This window comes from Daktulosphaira vitifoliae, unplaced genomic scaffold (assembly GCF_025091365.1).
Source record: "Daktulosphaira vitifoliae isolate Bord-2020 unplaced genomic scaffold, ASM2509136v1 Scaffold_4, whole genome shotgun sequence".
Taxonomy (NCBI): Eukaryota; Metazoa; Arthropoda; class Insecta; order Hemiptera; family Phylloxeridae; genus Daktulosphaira; species Daktulosphaira vitifoliae.
Window position 1 is genome coordinate 33,330,003 of NW_026099575.1, and position 23,682 is coordinate 33,353,684.

General features: G+C 27.5%; 1 protein-coding gene across 3 annotated transcripts; it reads left to right on the forward strand.

Annotated features, from left to right (window-relative positions):
- LOC126904501 (RING finger protein nhl-1) lies at positions 1-23,004 on the forward strand. 3 transcript variants are annotated; one of them, XM_050683583.1, is made up of 14 exons: positions 1-147; positions 15,403-15,581; positions 15,644-15,922; positions 16,035-17,261; positions 17,328-17,466; positions 17,671-17,913; positions 19,717-19,981; positions 20,081-20,457; positions 20,781-21,050; positions 21,152-21,324; positions 21,395-21,535; positions 21,609-21,749; positions 22,156-22,373; positions 22,529-23,004. In XM_050683583.1, exons 2-14 carry the CDS (start codon positions 15,447-15,449, stop codon positions 22,740-22,742), a joined length of 3,822 nt encoding a protein of 1,273 aa, XP_050539540.1. In that variant the 5' UTR covers positions 1-147; positions 15,403-15,446; the 3' UTR covers positions 22,743-23,004. The 3 variants fall into 3 exon arrangements, with proteins under 3 accessions (XP_050539540.1, XP_050539543.1, XP_050539542.1); XM_050683586.1 differs by having other exon boundaries at positions 20,081-20,157; XM_050683585.1 differs by lacking the exon at positions 1-147 and adding an exon at positions 14,896-15,042.
- The last annotated feature ends 678 nt before the right edge of the window (positions 23,005-23,682 follow it).

The window sequence follows — 23,682 nt, forward strand, 5'->3', positions numbered from 1 at the left end:
CAAAGAATTAGCCAAAAATCGCGTCCGACTGCTACAGAGAGGTGTTTAACGGTAATGATCGAGTTCAGTGTTCGCGTTACTTTCGGCTCGTCGGAGCTGGAAACGCGCTAGATCACGGTTACGATGGATCTTTTGAAAATCACCTAGGTAAGTTAGCTTTAAAAATAAATTACCAGCGTACGATCCGATATCCATAACTCAGTCATACTTACTCGTCCGTTGTTGTCTATTGTCAGTAATATAGTAATGCAATATCTTTGTTGTTAGAGCACAGCGTTACTATTAATGTCCAAACAATACCCTGTAGTGGTATAATGTAACACTGTGCCTAAAACGCGATATGTGTTTTTATACTTGTCAATGACTACCGAAAACCAAGTCCTAGTGATTATTATGATGTCGTCGTATTATATTTCTAATAATAATGGTATGTTCTTTTAGTATAAAAAATTATGCCAAAACACTTAATTTGATAATTGGAATAATTAGATAAATTCTAACACACGAAACAAAAATAAAAACAATTATGAAAATTACTTGATTTAATGACGTTACATTTCTAAAGCATTAAATACGATAAAATAAAAATTATATTTGCTTCTAGTATGTAGAATGGAGATAAAAATACGTTTTGCTCATTAAGTTCAACTACTTGTTAGAAAAGTGTTGTAAAATATCAAAAACATAACTTTTACAATCTCAGAGGAAAAATTCTTTTTGTTATGAGTGTACATGTCTTTACCAAATCCTACATTGGCTATAGTTCAAAATCGTCTTATTATATTTATTATAGATCAATCGTAGAACTATAAAATTATATTTTATGCACATGAATGCAATAAATTTATTTAGATCAACTCTAGCGAAGTTTAATACTTTTAAGTAAAACTTCCATGGATGGTTCAGTGCGTGACTAATTAAGTATGTCTTGATGAATGCATATGCAAAAGTTCAAATTTGTCTAGCTTAAAATGTATTCACTAAATAACGTGCCTATTAGTAACCATAATTGTTTGAAAAATATAAGTTAAAATATTTAAAAGAACTTGAACATTTCTTAATTTTAATAAAGCGATTACAGCACATCGAGATATAGTAATTGAGATACTAAATTTCAGTTTCTAGATTATTATAACTTTTTTTTAATGTTGCCAAATTTATTTATTTTTCATTTTACTGGCCAAATAAACAATTACTTAAGTTCTATTAATAAAAATATAGTGGAATTTATCAAGTTACAATAAAAAAAAAAAATGCATAGTTTTCCAGGAAATTACAACATCCGCTCTATATTGCCAAGTTTTATATTTTATTGTAAGGTTCTTCTTCTACATATTATTTTTTTAGAACCAATATTACCAATAATAATAAATAATAACATCTAAATTAACTTTTTGTTTTATGGACCAGAACAATAGCTAATTTCTTTACAAAAACCATAAAATAAAATACATTAAATAAGTGTTTTTCAAAAAATCGTTCTACTTAATTCAAAACAATCATGAAAATCTCTCACTACTGAAGAATTAAAATATTGGAAACAGATTTTTGCATTATTTTTAATTAAAATTTCAATATTCTTACAATGCTACGAGTTTTTTACCATACAATAATCTACTTAGTTTTTGTTTTCCAAATCCTTAGAGAAAACACTAGTGTTTGGTTTGATGTATTCAGAGGAATCGAATTTTTTTTTTGGACTAAAGCCGTTAAGTTACTTTTTCCTTGACTTGTATGGGTACAGGTCGTCGCATTTATTTCCCAACAGCGACTGTTTCTCATTATCAGCCCACTAGTGACTAGGCCGTCACCGCCTTCTACACAGACCCAAGATACCATTACACGTTTTACGCACAATTAAACGCGTCGGAAAAGAAGAATGAAAAACAAAAAAAAAAATAGTGAAAGCTAGGATGTGGTAGGACTGACAGCGTGTAGTAGAAGGGATGATGGAAAGGATGTTTTCTACATTAAGTTCAGCCTAATTGAACAGAGTTTTTAATAAGAAAACTGCAGTGTCTCATTGTCGAGTTAATCCTATAACAGAGCGCCCCACTAAGTCTAGAACGTTTTTCGCCTACTGATTGAAGACCTATATTAAATAACTGACTAAAAAATAACATAACTTTGCATAGACTATATGTACGCGTATACAAATAACTAACAAAGTGTAAAAATACCTGTGATTATATACATTTGGGGAAAAGTCATATGCTTACAATTATATTTCACAGTAAAGGAGTGGTCAAAAGAAATACGTTGTAACAAAATGACTATCGCTATTTATTATTGTATTATTCATTTAGACAATGAACCGTCTAAGTTAATGAATCTATATACTAGAATCCTAACACTACAAGTAAAAAACCGATAACTTCCACCAAATGACACGTGTAATGATAATACGTACATCGCGGAAATTTATTTACTAACCGAATTTTTCCACGTAGATAAATTACTTCACTAGGTTTTAGGGAATGTCATAATGAATATGAACATTCTTCATATGGCCTTTAGAAAATTATTTTTATGAAAATAACTCCACCAAGACTATCTAGATAAAAGTACACTGGTGATTTATAGAAATGAAAAATAAAAAAACTAACTTATTACTAATAAGAAAACTAATAAACCATTAGACTCGGTTAGGATAAATATTGCTCTAAGTACAAATATTGAGATTCGATTTAGTTCACAGACATTTTTCCAGAAGAACTTTTTCCGTTTTCATTGACATAAATATTAGTTAACTATCTAAAAGAACTTAAAAAATTAATTTTATAGTTCCAACTAAATTGCACCAAGTTCATTTATCGATNAGTTCCAACTAAATTGCACCAAGTTCATTTATCGATAATTTTTCTTTTATACTCAAATAATATAAAATGTAGTGATCTTGACTTTTTATTATTCAAAAGCGTCCGAACAAAATAAATAACCACCTTCTTTACATTGACTTCTTTAAACAGAATTTTCAGTTTGTTTAAAACCAAAACCTTTGACTTCTGTCAACTAATATTTCGCTAAACAAAATTCTCCATCATTCTAAGCACTTTTATTGTAGCAGTGAACCCTAACCAGACACAATATGGTCAGTTGAACACTTTTTTTTTAACGATTATTTTCGAATGTAAATGTATTTTACCCGCATTACTGTCGAGAACAAAAATCAGCTCTGTGATGCTGACTTTCTAATTAATTCTAAAACGGCCGATTTTCTCATGTTATAATAGTACTGGGACATTGGAAGTGAGCGACTCAAAGGAAACATAGATGAGGAATCTAAGTAATCTCATGGAAATATAAAAGAAAGAGTATTGCGTTTGTTCAATGAGGTACGGATGAGTACATCTGATTAATATCACTTGTCTGTCGTATTTATATTTATAGTACACCGTTGGGTCACGGAACTTTCGGTACTTTGTATTTTGAAACAAAGAGACAAAAACACACGTACGCTCTTTAATCTAATGCGAAGTACATCTAGATACCTTCCGAAGACAGAGTTACACACCAAGGCTAGAACAAGAGGTATGTTTAATATATACATGGATAAATGACGAGGGGGGTATAAAACTGTTGTGCACAATATTTAAAGAGAAAAGCGTGCGTCGAGGACGCACAAAGGCGGTTTGTGTCCACGCCAAATTCGCACAATATATCCTGGCACAGATCCAGGTCTAAGGATTTGGCTGTCACATCTAAAACTTCCCTAGGCGTCTAATTATAAAATGTCCATGTTCTTGTCGACTGGCCTTACGGTTAACTTGACGAAATGTAAAAGGTTTGGTATATATGATTATAGATACGATATGATGTTGATGTCTGCAATAGATGAAAACATTTTTGATAGCTGTAAACACGAATACACTTTTAGACAGTAAAAAATTACGGTGAATAGCCCGTTGATTTTGAAATTTAGCCTGAAGGATCTCTAAGTAAGCGAAAAAAAGGAAAAGAAAACTTGAAAAGTAACACATAGGGAACACAAACTTAATATAGAAGAAAATTTGGAAAGGTTTCTTTATTAAATACATTTATAGTGTTGTTATTAATAAATTTAAATTTAAGTATCTAAAATTGAATTATTGAGAACTATAGTTCTCTTTTTCAGAAATTTCTGGCAAACTGACTCATAATATTACTAAGCGAAATAAAAAGACTTTTTTTGTGACCATTATGAATCATAATGAGAAAAATTCTTTTTTATTCTGTTGTGAATAAAACCATATTTAGTACTTTAAATACTAAGTAACGAATTACAAGCTTTATAGGCAGTTCAACGGTTTATATTTTGAGAATTAAATAGCAATATTTCATATCATTTTTTTGAAATAATGATCAAATAAAATTTAAATAAAATTAACGATTTCAGCAAAATTTCCTAACGCGCTTTTTGGCTTAGGTAATTATCACACTCTTCAGTATTCTTTATGGCCGCCTAACATATCAAAAGCATATACACAAAATAAATTTCGATTATTTTTATCTCAAATCTCAACTTATAGTTATATACATTTTAAATTAATTTTAGGGTTTTAATGGAGTGTTTATATGTCATTAGATGTTCAGTCACAGAAGATTTATCAGGAGGTTTAAGAAACATTAAAAATCAAGAAATTAATAAATTCTAAATTTAATTACTGTAAATTACCTACTTAAACTACTAATCAGAATATAATTAAGAGAATAGGATTTGATATTATTTTGGAATAATCCACCATTTTATATATATATATAATTATATACTACGTACAGATTTAAATGGAAACGAGTCTTATGATAGTGATTTTAATCCCTGATAGATATCCTCTATACTTGTCCCAACTATATCAAGCCCCTACTGTGCTAAAAAATTTTATTTTAATATAAATACACATAATTAACAAACTTACTAACTAGCCACTATTATTTTTAAGAAAATGACAGTTCGATAACAACTTTTGTACCAACATTTTAGAAGTTAATAACTCATTAATACAATGACTGGGGGTGAATCGCGAGTCTGTTAACATAAATACTGTTTTGATTATCCTACATTAGTATAAGAAACTTGTGAATTTCAAAGATGGATTAATATTGTAGCCTAAATTTTAGTAGTAAGGTCGTTAAGATTAACAGTTTTATTTGTCCAACTCTAATTGCACGATTCATGCTCGGTCGTCTAATAGATTAAACGACGACATTTTAATTTGAGAAAATAATTAAATTTAAAATTAACTAAACTAAGACTGAAAACAGAACTTAGTAAAATGCTCTAGAGCGTTGTCGTCCCCAATTAATATGTTTATCATATTTTATAAATTGTCATCGAAAATAAATTAAAGATATACAAATAGTGAATTTTTTTGAATGATTCATTGTGCTTATTTTAATTTTATATTTAACTTAAAAAGTTTGAAATCTGAAATGTATGTCTAGAAGTTTAATCTATCAAATAACTTGTTTAAAACAAAATTCAATAGATGATAAACACGAAAAATTAAACAATAATAATGAAATAATGCTCTTTCACAGTTTTTGTTATAACAAAACATACTCATCTTTGAAAGTATATTAAATAAAAGCTTCGGTTTATACACATAATAATATGGTCTTTTGTATTGAAGAAATGACAAATTAAACCATCGAAAAAACAATAGCATATGTTGAGCAATTTTAATGGATAACATATGGATAAAGAAATAAATAATAATAATATAAAGTTGTGGACTACTATCATTAATTACCATTATATAACAATAAATAAACAAAATTATACACTTCTTATTTCTAACATAAAGCAGTGAAGTAAAATTTATCAGTAAAAAATTGTTTAATTCTTGTTAAAACTTTAACAAAGTCTCTTGAAAATATTATTTCTTATAAGATTACATAATATGATATAAATAATATAAAAGTATTAGTTTAGTAATTCAGTGAGACTTAATTGACTCTCCAATAGATAAATATAAAAAAAACGGTAGCACAGTGGGGTCGAGGCACAGTATAGACGTGGCATAGATGAGATAAGTATAGATGATATCTGACAGTGATTAAAATCACTATCATAAGAAACGCTTCGATGCAAATCTGTAGATAGTGTTTCCTTTAGAGAAATTGGTGAAATATTTTAAAAGCAACATGAACTCTTATTTCTTTAATTATATCCTGATTAGTAGTTCTTTGATTTTAAAATATAATATATGAATAAATACTAATTATAGTTTTTAAATTTAGTATGAAATTGTGAGGCCAGCTATGATGTATGGTTCATAGTGTTGGGCGGTTGATAAGAAAGTAGAGCAGAGAATAAGTGTAGCAGAGATGAGAATGCTTAGTTGGATGAGTGGAGTGACTAGAGAAGATAGGATAAGGAACGAGCATATAAGAGGAAGTATAGGTGTTGCGTCAATCGTGGATAAGATGACAGAAAATAGACTTAGATTGTTTAGTCATGGTATGAGGAAAGAAGAATCGAAAGCTGTAAGAACAGTTATAGAAATGAATGTTGAAGGAAGAAGAGATAGAGGAAGACCAAAAAAGAGATGGAGGGATGCTATTGAATGCGATTTGAGGACAGCTGATGTGAGCGTAGAAGATGTGGGAGATCGTGTCAAGTGGAAGCTTAGGATAAGGGTGGCCGACCCCAAGTAGTTGGGATTAAGGCAAAGAAAAAGAAAAATATTACCAGATATTCCGGTGGCAATTGACATAATATGATTGTTATTTCGGAATGTACAATTTAGCGTTTAGTTGGGTTTAAATAATATAGCGTCAAATCAATTACCTACTCTATCGGTTGTATCTCAATATACACTACACTTTAATGATACAATAAATAAATAAACTCACACATACACACATATGCATTTATAACATTGTGTCTAATGTAAGTATAACATGATAAAAAGTAACCGTAAAATGAAAAAAATGGAATATAAATTTTATTACTCATATTAAATGTAATGTAACTCGAAAAATATTTGTTTAAATGAAAAAATATAAGATTATATTTTTATTTATAATTGTCTTTTAAACAACTTTTGTGCGAAACTTTTTTTTGTAAGTTAAATATTTTTTTTTGAGAAAATTAAGAAAGCTCATATTTTTGAACTTTTGCGAGGATTTAAAAAAAAAGCTCAATTCCAATCTTGAGGACTATTAGTATGTCATTATACATATTTTAATTCAACTTTTAAAAAAACAAAATTTTTTCCGCAATTTTTCCTTTGTTGACAGGCCTAGATGTCAATTTTAAACTTGTAATTGAGCTAAAAGTTATGGTAATATATTCAATTTATTTTACTATAAACTTTCATAAATCTTTATCAAAAATTTTTCATCAACTTTAAAGAACCAAAAAAATAGGTTAAAATTGAAAATTTGGACTGATTATTTTTAACATATTAAAAATCAAATCAGTAATAATTTGAAAACAAATTTTTTTTTCTTTTAATTATTATTTTATATATATAATTAGTAATAATATAAAAAATTAGAAGTGATAGAAATAGTCTACTTGCAGATTTGAAAACAACGCGAAAATTTGATTTAGAAAAGTATATTTTTGCTTCTGATGAAAGTTCCTTGTAGTCCAGTGCATTTTTTTATAGTAACAAACAGTTTTTATTGAAAATTATTGTATCAAGCCCTTTAAATTTTTATACACGTAAAAGTAAAGCAAAATATAACTTCTTTATTATTTTTATAATTTCTCCGTTTAAATTACAATATTAAATATCAATTTCATACTAAATTTAATAATTATAATTAGTATATATTCATATATTATATTTTAAAATCAAAGAACTACTAATCATGATATAATTAAAGAAATAAGAGTTGATGTTGCTTTTGGAATAATCCACCAATTGCCTAATTAAAACAAAAAAAAAAAAAGTTTGTTGGGAATTTTTTCTGCTATTCTGCAAAATTACTCCTTCGTTGACTAGAATGAATCATTAAATAGAAAATTTTATGAGAATTAAAACAATGTTATTTTTAAGATTAATATGCAGTCAGAAAGTTTTATAATTATTATTTATTGTAAATTTATCAGAAAAACTCATTATTTTTTGCATTTTTATCGTAATAGAACACTTAAATAGAAATCATAGTAATCATTTCTAAGTAATTTTTGATATTTAAAAAGATTCTACTATTGAAATATCCAGAACTGAATTAATTTTAATGATTTACTTTAACTAAAAAAAAAAAAGTTAATATTTTGAATCCCTCTTGTGGGCAGGTAAAGGGTTAGATTTATAAAAAAAACCAAATGATAGATAAAGACATGCATCTAAATAAAAAAAAATATACTGATTTGGTCATTTTTGATAAAGTTATAACAATTAACAAAGTTATAAGTTTTATACACTGGACTACAAGGAACTTCCATCAGAAACAAAAATATACTATTCTAAATCAACTTTTCGCGATGTTTTAAAATGTGCAATTAGACTTTTTCTATAACTTCTAAGTTTTAATATTATTAAAAAATAGTTTTTACATATAAAAAAAAATAATTAAGAACAAAAAAAATTGTTTTAAATTAATACTGATTTGATATAATATTTAATATTAATTTGATTATTAATAAGTTAAAAATAAGGAAAATGACATATTTAACCTATTTTGTTAATCGTTTAAAGTTGATTGTTGTAAATGTTTATAATAAAAAAAAAAAATTTATTTTACCATAACTTTTAGCTCAATTGGTAAGTTTGACATTGACATAATTAAATAGAAAATTTTATGACAATTAAAAAAATTGTATCGTTAAGATCAATATGCAGTCAGAAAGTTTTATAATTACTATTTATTGTAAATTTATCAGAAAAGCTCAATATTTTTTTGCATTTTTATGGTAATAGATAACTTAAATAGAAGTAATAGTAATAATTTCCTAGGAACTTTTGTTGTTTGTTGAAAAGATTCTATAATTGAAATATTGAGAACTTAATTAATTTTAATGATTTACTTTAACTAAATGTACCAATCAAAACAAAGTTGTTAAAAAGATTTACTCAATTGAGTGTATTATAAAATTTGATTATATTTGTAAAAATCAATTGTTAATTCAGGAGAAAAAACAATCATTTTTTTTAGAAATGATTTATATAGCAACATGTTACAAAAAAAAATTGTAATATTATAGTCTAGTAGTAGCACACACAAATAGAGTAAAAAAATTATTAAATTACAAAGTAAAATGATTTAATTTTGTAGTTGAAACCTATCATATCAAACTTCATTCGTTAATAAATATTTTGAAAACATTAGAAATTAATGATTTTAATTGTCTTTATGGAGACGATGTAATAACTAACTGTTTAATTGATAAATTAGAATTTTTTTTTCAATTTTTGAGAGTAATATCTTCAACTAGATACGAATTGTAGTAATTTGACGTATTGTTGAAAAAAGTAGGTCAAGTTAGAGCAGAGAAAATAAATGATAGTCACAAAAAAATATCTTCTCGGCTTTGCATCGAAGCGAAAACTTAAAATATAGTAAAATAATTTTAATACGAATAAGAAATTTCTTCTTGCAAGGGGCGACTAAAGTGATGGGATCCTTGATCTTTATTGAAGTTATTGAATCTAAATGTGATAAAAATCAAACGAGTTAAAATTTATACTAACTTAAAAAGAATTAAGAAAAAATGCAAAAAATTCATTGCCATATGCGGGTTGGAACCTCGTACCCCAAGCGTGTAAAACATAAATTTTACCAACTCGGCAACCGTACGTTGCTTCCGGCGGTTGAAAAATTGGCTATTTAAGCTAGTTCAAATTTCAAAGTTATTTTTCTCGACTTAAAAGAAACAAACATATTTAAATAAGTTTAACTATCTATACTATATCAATTTTAATTTATATAATATTTATGAAAATCTGTACTCCCCTTGTCAGGTATTTTAAAATAAAATAAAATACAAAACCCAGAATTTTAACACAAAAATAGCATATTTTTGCATACGGTAGTCATTTTTACCATGAAGACAAATCCAGAGGTCAAATTTTTTTTTTTCACATTAAAGTATATTACATAAGCTTTAATTTAAGATATATTTAAAAGTGTCAGTATTTCCGGAATACTTTCAAAAATTAAATTGAAAATATCGTAGTAACAATACGCATGTTTAAAGTTTTGACCCCCCTTGTTAAAGGGGTATGATCCGATTTACAAAAAAAGCGTGCCAGATGAAAGGGGTATATCAATATTTATTATAAAAAAATAATAATATAGATCCATACATTTTTCCAAAAGTTATATAAAATATAAATTAAATAATATAACATATAAAATCGAGATTTTTTTCACGGAAATCGTACGTTTTTCTTTAACTTTGATGTCCGTTTTCACCACGAAGACAAGTCCAGAGGTCAAATTTTTTTTTTTCAAATTAAAGTATATTACATAAGCTTTAATTTAAGATATATATAAAAGTGTCAGTCTTTCCGGAACATTTTCAAAAGTTAAGTTGAAAAAGTTCTACTTTCTATACGCATTTTAAAAGGTTTGCACCCCCCCTGTATAAAGGGAAATGGTCCGATTTTAAAAAAAAGTATGTCGAATGAAAGAAGTATATATAAAGTATTTATCATTAAAGAATAAAGTTGATTCATGCATTTTTTAAAAAGTTATAGCAACATAATGTTAAAAAATGTAAAATATAATATCAAGAATTTTTTCACAAAAATAGCATATTTTTGCATACGGTAGTCATTTTCACCATGAAGACAAGTCCAGAGGTCAAATTTTTTTTTTTCAAATTAAAGTATATTACATTAGCTTTAATTTAAGGTATATATAAAATTGTCAGTCTTTCCGGAACATTTTCAAAAGTTAAGTTGAAAAAGTTAATTTTTTGTAAAAAAGTTACCATTTTGAAACCCCATCCTTTGGGCTGTTAAAGGGTCAAATGTTCACAAAAATATATAAAATGATAGGTAATTATCTAAGGTATCTATAAAAAAAAAAATTATATTGATTCGGTCATTTTTAAAAAAGTTATGGCAATTTTAAGTAAAAAAAATTGAAAAAATATCGAAAATTAGCGATTTTTAAATTTGTAATTTTTTGGGGGATTTCCCCCGTTTACGGGGAACGAGGGAATTTTTTTCAATTTTTGAGGGTAATGTCTTCGACTAGATACGATTTGTGATCTTTTGACATATTGTTCATCAAAATCGGTCCAGCGAGAGCTGAGATTGAGCGTTCACAGACACAAAAAAAAAATAAAAAAAAAAACACATCATAGTAAAATTAATACCTTCTCAGCTTCGCATCGAAGCTAAAAAAATAAAAAAAAAATAAAAAAAAAAACACATCATAGTAAAATTAATACCTTCTCAGCTTCGCATCGAAGCTAAAAATTGGTTAGTTCTTTCAAAAATTTAAATATTTAATACTAACCTGTTCAATCTTTATTATACTTCTTAACGTCTTAACATGGTTTCTGTTTGCATTGTTCATACTTTGGCCTTTGCTTTACCTTCTCACTTTTAATTGCCTTGGTAACTTAAAGCATATAATCATAGTCAACTGTATAATATTCACAGGTGCGGTCATGAAATTTTTGATTTCTATTATATTTTTGTATCAGCTATAAATTGATTTGTTATGACATTATTTGAGTATTATATTTTAACTTATTACCTAAATTTAAATCCAAATTATTGATTGATATTTAACAAAAAAATAAAAATTAATAAAAAATTATTCGATAGAAAATAAGTAAATAAAAATATTAAATATTATGATAATTTTTTATTTAAATATTACAAATGAAAAATATTTTTGTCCGCTAAAAGTATAATTTCCAGGGCAGCAATAAAGGAACCAGTTCATCCCTGAAAATTCAACAATAATTAAATCAACAACTTTCGTAATGTTAATATTTCTGTCATATTATCAAAATACATTTTTTTAAGTAAACAAGTTAATCATCAATGTTACTATGTAAAACTGTAGGACACAATCGAGAGTTATTATTTTTACAGCGATGACGCACTGACGAACTTAATCGTGACCTCGACGTCACGTAATCTTAAAAATACATTTAAAAAGCCCTCATCAAAACAAAATTACAAAAATAATTTATATTTATATTTTAAAATATTCAGCGTATTGTAAAATATTTATATTGAACACATTTAGTTAAGAAAAATATATTGATAATAAAAAACTATTATTTAAAACTTAACCCCTTATTTGTATACGATGGAACGCTTAACATATATCTATTAAAAAATATACAGCGTGATATTTTAAGAATGATAATCTCCATTTTTCAATTATAAATGATTTTTCTAAAAATGGACAAATTATAACCTTAATTATTTGTATAAATCATTTAAATATCAAGTTAATTGCAAGAAAAAATTATTTCTAAGAGTAGATTTTAGAAGTAACTTTTGAAATTTAAATAAGAATCTATTTTAATTTTTTTACTATTAAATGAAAAAGGTCTAAATAAATTTCGACTGGTCGATAACCAGTTAATATTACTTTTTGAGCATTCAAAAATGTAGAAAAAGTGAAAAGTGGGGTAGTGTTTAGCAACGCTCTATTTAAATCATAACATACAGATAAAAACTCTTCAACGTTGCGCATTTCTGTGGTTTATAACAAAAAATTACATTAACTCAAAAAGTAATAATACAGTATTAGTTATTGATCAGTCAAATTTTTATTTAAACCATTCTTCATTTAATAGTAAAAAAATAATAATAGTGTTTTATTTTAATTTCAAAAGTTACTCTTTAAATCTACCTTTGGATATAATTTTTCCCTGCAATAAATTTTATATTTACAATTATTTTTAAAAATAAACCAAATTATAATTTGTAAATTTTTATCAAAAATCATAATTTAACGAAAAATGAGGATTATCATTCCTAAAAAATCACATTGTATAAATATATTTTTTAGACAGAAGAAAAATTAACTTTAATATCTGATCGAAATTTGAATTAATTATTGTTTTATTATCCTGTGACAGGGTAATACTCCACTATTAATTCTAATATTTATTCCACATTTCAAAAGATTACTAGTTAAAAAAAGAAAAACATTTTATTTATCCTAGGTAATCCGGATAACGAATATCTGCGTGGGAATACTATACAAGTGTTTTAAGATTAACTCAAACTAGTTCGTATACATAAAGTTTAAGTAAAAATAGATATTTTTGTTATATAAGGTGATACTAAGCCTAAAAAAGTTTTGAAGCATTACAGAAGAATTGAAGGACCTCACATATGTTTTAGATTCTATTTTTCTCATGATTCACTTATTTCTAACCAATTATACATCTTTAGTTTTAATATTCCACAGGTATGATATTTATATAAAAACCACTAAAGGCGTGATTAAAAATAAAAAATAATACATCGGTGAAAAAGTGAGAGAGTTTGGACGGCTTAGTCCCTCAAAATATTTTCTTAACCTCCAAAAATTTAGAAAATTATTTTTATTGTTATATAAAAATATATTTTAAGGCGGAGTAAAAATTTTATAAGTTTACCATTAGCAAAAAAACTTATTTTTAATTTTCCGCATCTAAGTTATTAGACATGTGAAGGTTTTCCATAAAGTCGTATTTAAATGAATAAAATTAAGTATAATTAAACCAAATATACTAGTAAGTCATTTTACATAAATATTAATTCCAATAAAATTTTCGAGAAAGTATTTTAATAAATATCACAATAAAAAAACGTTGAAACACAACGAAAAAATGATGTGCGTGGTATCATAACAAGTTATATTAGGTTTATGCTATGTAGTATACATATTATGCAGTACACGTAACTTCCACTGTGATATCAATAAATAAAAAATTTTTGTGAAATATATTCCAAGCTTGCGTAAATTTATTTTAAAAAATGAATTTTCATTTCAGTTAATTTAAATTAAAGAAAACAAAACAATAACTGTTTTGTTTATATTATTATGAGACTAACCTTTTAAAGTTCTTCTAAGATGATAGTTTTTAATAAAATTACATAAATTAAAAATATATATTTCATAATTTTTAAATATTTCAATAACCTTTAAAATCAGAGCTATTAAATAAATATAAAAGTTATGATTATTATAAAACTTTTTTTCATGACTTTGTAGTTTCGATGGTTTTTAAACACATTTATAAAAAAAATCATTGAACTGTTTTTCTTTTATAATTTTTTAAGTTATTAGCATCTAAAGTAATATTTTTGTTTTGTTCCGGTACAAAACGTTAATTTTTTCAAAACCATATAATTTATTTAAAATAAAAGTTTCTTTTAATATTACTAAAAATTCTATTATGAAAAGTTTTAGATTTATTCTTAAAAATTTCATTTTTAAGAATGAAAATATTTTATTGTATTTGAAATTCATTGATTTTTTTGACAAAAATTAGATTTAGAATCGATTAATAAATATTCTTATTGTCCTAAAGTAATAACTACACTTAATATAAATATTTATATATTACTCTTTGGAATTTATAAATGTTAGTAACGATGTTACCATACACAAAATAGTATATTATATTATTTCTAACACAAAAATCAGTGCCAAAAAATCGTAGACAGAATCGCCGTTCACACAAACGTAAGCAATGTATAACTGTATGCATAAACAACATGACTGCAATCATCTAAATCTAATGAAGAATATTCCTTTAAGTAAAATATTTTTTCAAATCTCATATATTATAAAGTATCATTGATTGCGCAATTTCCTTTTCGACTTTTCCGTCTTAATGTAAACGACCCACGTACTTCACTCATTTATTAGAATTTCAACGGGATGCGACAAGGTGAATACCAGGATCATATTCACTCGAGTTGTGCGCCTATTTATAGACACTTAGTAATCGCATCTATGGAATATATTATGTTCTGAGTCTTTCAGTGACTTAGTTACCACCGTACCGTGTGCTACGCTATAAATACAATGACCGACATCAGTTTCAAGAGATTTTTCATAGTAGTAATATTTTAAAACTATAATCTCAGTGATATTCATTTTATCAAAGGAAATTCAAAACAATTTTGTTCACGAGTAAGCATATACTTTTACTTGTTTCGAGACTTTGAACTTTGCAATGTATAACAGGATTAGATTTCAAGTCATTGCACTGGGAAGTTAGAATTCTAATAATTTGGCACAAAAGTGTTTTGTATTCTGTATTAAACTTCGTAAAAGATAATATATTTAAGTTGAAATATATGTTCTTTTAATTTGACATCGTTGAAATTATTTTACCTAAAAGGGTTTGATAAAACAACGCGTTAGAGATGTAATAGGTTAATGGTGTTTCCGTGTCCTCTTATTAAAATGTGCATATTATACTTTAGTGAAATGCTTTAACATTAATAGAACTTCATACGTTTTTTAAACGCGAATAAACTTTTGTTTTAGAATTAAACTCACAAATACTACAATCAAAGCAGTACAACTGCAATATGGAGCAGTTCGAGCAACTGCTAACCTGTGCCATATGCTTGGACAGGTATCGCAACCCAAAATTATTACCATGCCAACATTCATTTTGTATGGAGCCGTGCATGGATGGTTTAGTTGACTATGTCCGAAGACAAGTAAAAATTTATATATATAACACAAAGAATATAGCTACTTAAAAATCTGTTTTTTTCTTTAGGTAAAATGTCCAGAATGTCGAGCTGAACACAGAATTCCGTACAATGGTGTTCAAGGATATCCAACAAATGTAACTTTACAGCGCTTTTTAGAATTACATATCGAGATCACAGGAGAACTTCCTGACCCCACCAGTGGTCAAGTAATGAAACGTTGCGGAGTTTGTTCAGAAAAAGCATACGTGACACCATGTGTTCATTGTGATAAAGAAGTATGTGTAGATTGCAAAGGTGCTCATATGGACATATTGAGACGGGAAATATCAAGAATAAATAATCAGGTAATTGATCTTGGAAAAGATTAAATATTTGCAATAATTTTACCTAATTTTTTATAAAAGATAGAAAGTCGACTTCAAAAAGTATTTTTAAAATATTTTTATTGAATCATAGGTAAGACGTGCTGTTCACAGATTGTCTGACATGCTAGCAGGCGTAGAGAAAAATATGTTAACTTTACAGTTAAATTGTACATCTGTATCTGAAGAAGTAGATGAAATTTATAGTAGACTAACCAAAGCACTAAAAGATCGTACAGAAAATATTCGTGGTGACATTGATCGTTATTTGACAACAGAACTAAAAAATCTTAGTAATCTTAAAGATAATCTTGAAATCGAAATTTCTAATATTCAAAGTAATTGTGATCTGGCTGATAAACATATGCAATCAGATGATGTAGAATGGGAAGATAGTGAACTAATGGACGCAAAAGAAATATTCCTTAAAACTGTAGAATTTATCAGAAACTTTGAGACAGAAATAGGAGATTACAATAGAAGAGCTAAATTTATTATGGCTCATGACCCTAATCAGTTGGTGATGCACGTTGCCGGCTATGGTGATCTTGTAATTCAAGCTCCACATCAACCATTCACCTCGAGCTCAAACACACTTCAACCTCCAGGGCCAGGACTAATGAGATCCAAAAGCGATCATCGGTTAGCTTCTCAATATCGTCAAGAAGAAAGAAACACTTACGACGCTGGAGGTGAAATAAGTGGTAGAGTATCACCACTTGGTGGTAGAAAATTCGGTGAGAGATACCCAAGTAGGTATTCTCGGGGAGACAGAAATGAATATGACGCCGATTCATCACATGATAACGAAAATAGAAGTTCTGCTCGATCTAGAATTAGGTCTCGCTTGAATAGACATGGTTTAGGTGATAATACAGATTCTGATACAGACACAAGATCTGTACGATTTTCAGAACCCAGTATAGTACATCGGGAAAGAGAACGCGTCTTAGACACGGAAGACGTTGCTAAGGGCCCATTGAGTGGTATTACTAGACTGTATGATTCACCTAGAGTGATGAAAAGATTACAAGAAAGTGAGAACAAAGAAAAGAAAGAGGTAGTTATTCCCAAAACTATAGTTCAAGTTCAACAACAAGTACATCAGTTCAAAAAACCATCTCCTCAACAAACCCCTCAGCGACAATTAAGCGAAGACGATGAAATAGCAAGAATTAAACGACAAAATAAAACAGCGTCTACATCTTCAGATAATGATCGAAAAGATAGAGTCAGTGTCATTAAACGAGAAGAGTCCCGAGATTCAAATCGTTCAAATACTCCAACGGATAATTCTCGTAAATCAGCTGTTGCTGAAAACGTAAATAAAAATTTTTGAATTATAATTAAATAATCTAAATAGGAATTTCATGAATAATATTTACAGGCTGATACAGTTGAATCATCCGAGAGCGAATCTGAAGAAGAAGTAGTAGAAACAAGAAAATCAACTTCAGTTTCTAAACCTGGATTCCCACCAACATCATCTTCATCAACAGGGTCGAGAAGATCTTCTATGACATCAGGTAAAACGAGAGGAAAACAAAATAATTAGTAAAATAACAACTAGAGCATAAATTTAATCCTTATATACGCAATAATTATTATTCAAATAAACTATAAATAATGTTGAGTATTAGTTTTAGTATATGATTATCAATAACGTTCAATTTATACTAGTTGTCTTTCTAATTATTTTTTATATAATAATTGTGGTATTAAATTTTAAGGTAATAACCAAAAAATAAAATCAACGAGGTCAGAGAGTATGGAAAGTTCTGGTTCTTCTGAAACTCCTGGAACTACCCCTCGTAAAATTTCGGGAACATCATATCCTTCGGATGAAATAAAACAATCACCAGTTGGCTCTAGATCAGGAAGTGCAACACCTCGTGCACGTTTTTCTTCTATTTCTTCAAAAAGGGATTCGTCAACACCAACGAATTCTAGAAGTCAAAGTTACAATACCTCTGGTAATTCACCAATATTTCTAACTATTACTTTTATACTTTTTCTCCTATTATTTTTTCATTTACATAGTATTATTGTATTGAGTGTGACTTAAATTTAGTTAGTTCGAATATTGATATTTGATTTTGTATTCTAATAAAAGTTTTTTTATTTATCATAAATTGACCTATGATGCATGAAAAATAAAGTTTATATTATATAAATAATACAAACTTTTACTCTAATTATAAATGATGACTATAAATAAAGTTTTTTCTTAAGTATTGAATATTTATAACTTGCAACTTATGATCCATATTTGGTAAGTTATTATCAACCATATTAAAAACATTTGTATAAGCAACTTATGAAATAATGTAATAGATTTTATGTATTTTACTTTCTTGGTTTTTTAAAATTAAGAAGATATTATGGAAATTAAAATGAAAAAAGTCATATTTTTTACAACGTCAAGATTTCATTTATTTGTTATGAGTACTATACATTGTATAGTATTGATTTTTAAATGAGATATTAACTGGAAATATTCAATATCATACCAGAGCAATTTAACAAGAACACAAAAAAACGTGAATATACAGAAAAATAATACTGTTTTTATTTTCTCTTTAATGATAAATCCTAGAAAGTTAGTTAATAGCTAAGTAGAAAGATATTTATGAGTAAATACTCATACCTATAATAAATTTGAAAAATTAAAAAAAAAACAAAAATATTTTTAACAGTTAAAAGAATGACTAATTTTTTAATATTTCATTTTTCATCACGGTTCCCACCAATGGAGAACAAATTTAGCTATTTAAGGCTTTATTCAAACCACAATAACTAGCAAATATACAGTGAAGATTTTAAAAACTATCTTTCATAGTTTATCTACCACAGAGCATAAAAATTGCCATTGCATATAATAAAGACTAAATTTTCTGTAATCGTCAAATAAAAATTTTTTTATTTTTCCAATATATTTACTTTTTATTAGCAAATGGAGAAGTTATTATTTTTCTGATAATTCGTATCACTGATTGAAGCTCTAATCATAAACAAGGGTGAGTACGTGGGGTATTATTGAAAATGTTCAAATTATTAAAAAGACAATTAAATTATACTTAATTTTAATAATTTCTTAATTTTATTTCGTCAAGAAAGTCTACACTACGATCCTTCTTGGCAAGCGCTTTTTATCTGGTTATGAACCATGGGTTTGTTAGATATTAGCTACGTATATTGGAAAAATTTTTAATAAAATAACAAAAGTTCATACGTCACTAATTAGTGTAAAAAATGATTGAAAAACAATTATTTTAATATAGTATAGCATCAAATTATCTAAATATACATTAATGTTAGAAATACAGATTATAAAAACTATAAGCAAAAAATATGAATAAAAATTGGTTGTTAAAAAAAAAACGATCTTACTTAGAAAAAAAAAACAAAAAAATATTTTCAACACCAAAAGAGCTTTTATCTGGTCTTTTCTATTATTTAATAAATTTAAGTTTTAACTATTTTAAGTATTTAGTTTTTACTGAAGATCACTCATGTAAAAATAATTTGTTAGGAGTTTATAAAATTTTAAAGCTATTGCCTAAATATTACACTATGATGATATCTACAATAAGTTAATAGTAACATATTATTTAATTAATACTATGTGTGCTACTAAAACTTAAAATTTGAATAATTTCTAACTGATTTTTTATGGCCTACATATGAAAAAACTAAAATGTAATAGTATCGGAATTTTTTTATATAAATATTATAGTTAAAATTTTAATTACAAAAAAATTAAATATTAACTTTAGGTAACAATGAAGGTTCGTCCAGAAAAGAAGAAATTGAAGATGAAGAAGAAGACGAAGACACTGATACTTCATCAGAATCGTCTGAAACTGAATCAGATGAAGATTCTGAAGATTCAAAACCCAAAACCCCAACAACTAAAGCAATGGAAAAAACAGATATTGGTCCATTATTGGCAAGAAGTGCCAACGCAAGAGATAATAACAATGGTGGTAGTGGGAACAATTCGAGAAGACCTAGTCAAGACGAATCGTACACTAGATCACGGTAAGAATATTAAATGGCTTTTGCTATTTTTTAATTATTATTAAATTTTCAAGTAAAAAATTATAAATTATTAGAAATTAAACATTTTATCTTGTTTAGGTACGGCACTGGCGGGTATAAGTCATCGTCGTCGTCGTACCAGAGTCCAAAAGAACCTGACACGACCACAAGTGGTAGTAAGTACCTGAACAGAACTACCCCACGCTTCACTAGCAGATTCTTAAAAAATAAAAGTATAGAAGAAGACCCTAGCAAATCGAGTTATAGCAGTGAGAGCAAATACAATGACAAGGGGTTATTACGCAGTAGGACCAGTACTAACCTTGATGAAGACCTATATCAGGACGATCCTGGCACTTCTCCATATTCCTCATCATATTCTAAAAACCACTATGGTTCAGACTTATCCAGAAGTCGATCCAGCCATGCTTTAAAATCTCGGGAAAACTCACCCGATAGGCCTGTAACTAATTCAGGTATTACGAAAATCGGTCAACCCAAAAATTTACGATCCCACAAAAAATTTACGAATAGCTATTTTTCGATGACTCCATAGATCATATCTTAATACATTATGATAGAATTCCTATATTTTCTAAACACCTTTGGTTATTGTAATTTCGGAATCATATTTTAGTCGTATAAATATTATGTTAATTTATAAGAGTGAATAGAGTGTGTAGACAATTTATTAATTAAAAGAAAAGTAAAAAAGCTTCAAATTATATAAAAATTGCTAAGTCAAAAATTACTTTATCATAAATTCAGATTTTAAAATATTTACGCTTTATAATTACAGGAGCTGCAGAAAAAGATGGTACTTCATTGAGCTCATGGGCGAGATATCTTAAAAATAAATATGGAAATCGGAATAAAGAAAATTCAGCAAAAGAGAACACGTCTTCTTCCTCTGCTGTTGCTTCATCTAGTACACCATCAAGCTCATCAGCAGCTAGACGCATATCCCTAGGAGTAGGATCGCGATCCAATTCAACGGTTGTCGACAGTTCAGATGACGACCAAAAAAACATGCAAAGCTCCCCCGTCTCCCGTACAATTATCGAACCAGGCAAGATAATTTGTTTGTGACAACATTTAAATATTAAAATCAAAATAATGACAAAATTTTGATGAAACAGTATAAAATATAAACTTTATACTTTTATACAGGTATGCAGGGCGTAGGTTCTACCCCTAGAGTTCAGTACCTGCAGAAAAGACAATTGTTGTTTAAAATCGGAGGCCGGGGGAGCGAGCCCGGATATTTTACATGGCCAAGAGGAGTTGCTGTCGGTCCAGACAATCTAATTGTCGTTGCAGATTCCTCTAACCATAGAGTTCAAGTACGTAATATAATATTCGTAAAAATATTCAAAGTAGAGCTTACAATTATTTTTCATGCAACACTACTAGGTGTTTGATAGTCGCGGTAGTCTATATAAAGATTTTGGATCCTATGGAAATAGCGAAGGTGAATTTGACTGTTTGGCTGGATTAGCTGTTAACCGAATAGGACAGTATATCATAGCTGACCGATACAACCATAGAATACAAGTAAATTAGATTCTTAATCATAGATCTGTATGTCATTTGATATAAAATAGCTAAAATAATAATTTTTTTTTAGGTTCTAGATCCTTCAGGGAGATTTTTAAGATCGTTCGGAAGTCAAGGTTCAAGTGACGGTCGATTCAATTATCCATGGGGAATAACTACAGATGCTCTTGGATTTATATATGTATGCGATAAAGAAAATCATAGAATTCAGGTAAAGAAAATTAATGAAATAAGATGTTTATAATTTAATTCAATAATATCAAGAGAACTATAATTTTTAAAAACGCAAACTTAACTATTTAAACAAAAGATTATTATTTCTTTGTTTAAATGTCCATTACCAACGCTAGCCTCTGTACTTCTTACTGATGTTTACTCTCAATCTATCACGTTGTGGCTAGTCAATGAAGCGCTTCGAGATTTCTTACAAACAATACGCTCACGTAGACCTGTCAACATTTTTATCTCTCTCTTCCCGTAAAATGTCAACACATAGTGTTTAACATCAACAACCTCTAAAATTGATCGAATGACTTACCATAGATATACTATGCACTTGAATGAAATGACATACAGTTGATAAATGATTTTATGAACTTAAATTGATGTTTTTACAGGTATTCCAATCAGATGGAACATTTGTAGGAAAATTCGGTTCCCAAGGTAACAAAATCGGACAGCTTGAACATCCACATTACATTGCCGTATCTAACACGAATCGAGTTATTGTTTCGGATTGCAATAACCATCGAATACAAATATTTGATGTTAACGGTAGAGTGATCAGTTCTTTCGGGTCTGAAGGATCTGAAAATGGGCAGTTTAAATTCCCAAAGTAAGTGTATTGTATATGTATTTAGATATAATATCTATAAAGTAGCTTATGATCAATTAACAACAATGAAACTGACTGTATAGAATTAGTTTTATACATTACCAATTTTGTAATTAAATTCTACTTTATACTGTAAAATAATTAAATTATTTCAGAGGAGTTGCTGTAGACGATCAAGGGTACATATTAGTAGCTGATTCGGGTAATAATCGCGTGCAAATATTCCATCCAGATTCCACTTTTCTACGAGCATTTGGCTGTTGGGGATCTGGAGACGGAGAATTCAAAGGTCTAGAAGGTGTCGCAGTCATGTCTAATGGGAACATATTAGTGTGCGATCGAGAAAATCACAGGGTTCAAGTTTTTTAATCTTAGTTAATTACAAAATTCCAGAGAATTCAAAGTGTACATAATGTACTTTTAATAGTAATTAAATTAGATCTAATATAACTTCTTCGTTCAGCTTCTCATTACCATAGAATAAATTTAAAAGAAAAAAACTATTACTATCAAGGCATTGTAATAATAATTACAATTTACTGAACTGTTTTTTATTTGTTGTTACTTATTTCGTTTTATATTTAACTGTATTATTTAAACTAAATTTAAAAATATAATATAAAACTACTTACACTTGTTTTTTTTATAATACCTAATAGTTTTAAATTAAAGTAAAATCGAATCCCCGAAAAAGTGGAACATACAACAAAATTCTGAACAAATATTATATTGTTGGGAAACAAGTCTGAAATCTGACATTAATGGATCGTAAACACAACGTAGTCATAAAATTGTCTTTGACAATCACGAAACGTCTGTAAAATCTTTAAAACTGCCTCAATACAATTTTGTTATAAAGATGACAACACGTATAATTTCATGGTAGTATATGATCGTAACTCATCTATCTGACGATTTCCATCAAATTTTAATATTAAAAACGATTTATCAGATTTTAATTAAACCAAAAACCATGGTAATAATAACTAATTTGAAAAGTAAAAATTTTTTTACAGATAGGTACGTACATTTTATTTAACACATGGTTTAAAAATAAAGTTTTAAGTATCAAAAATAAAAAAAAAACGCAAAAACTGAATATTTTAACTATATTTTCTTATAGAAATTAATTTTTTTTAGTGGCAACATAGTAAATTTAGCAAAACGTTCATGAATTTTAAGTGGACAACATATTTTGAGGGATTAAATCTTAATAAGATTTATTTTTCTCCTTTGAAAAAAGGTTTTATTAAAAATACATTTGATTTTTTTTAAATTATAGTAGAGCACTGGTAGAGCTAAAGCCTCC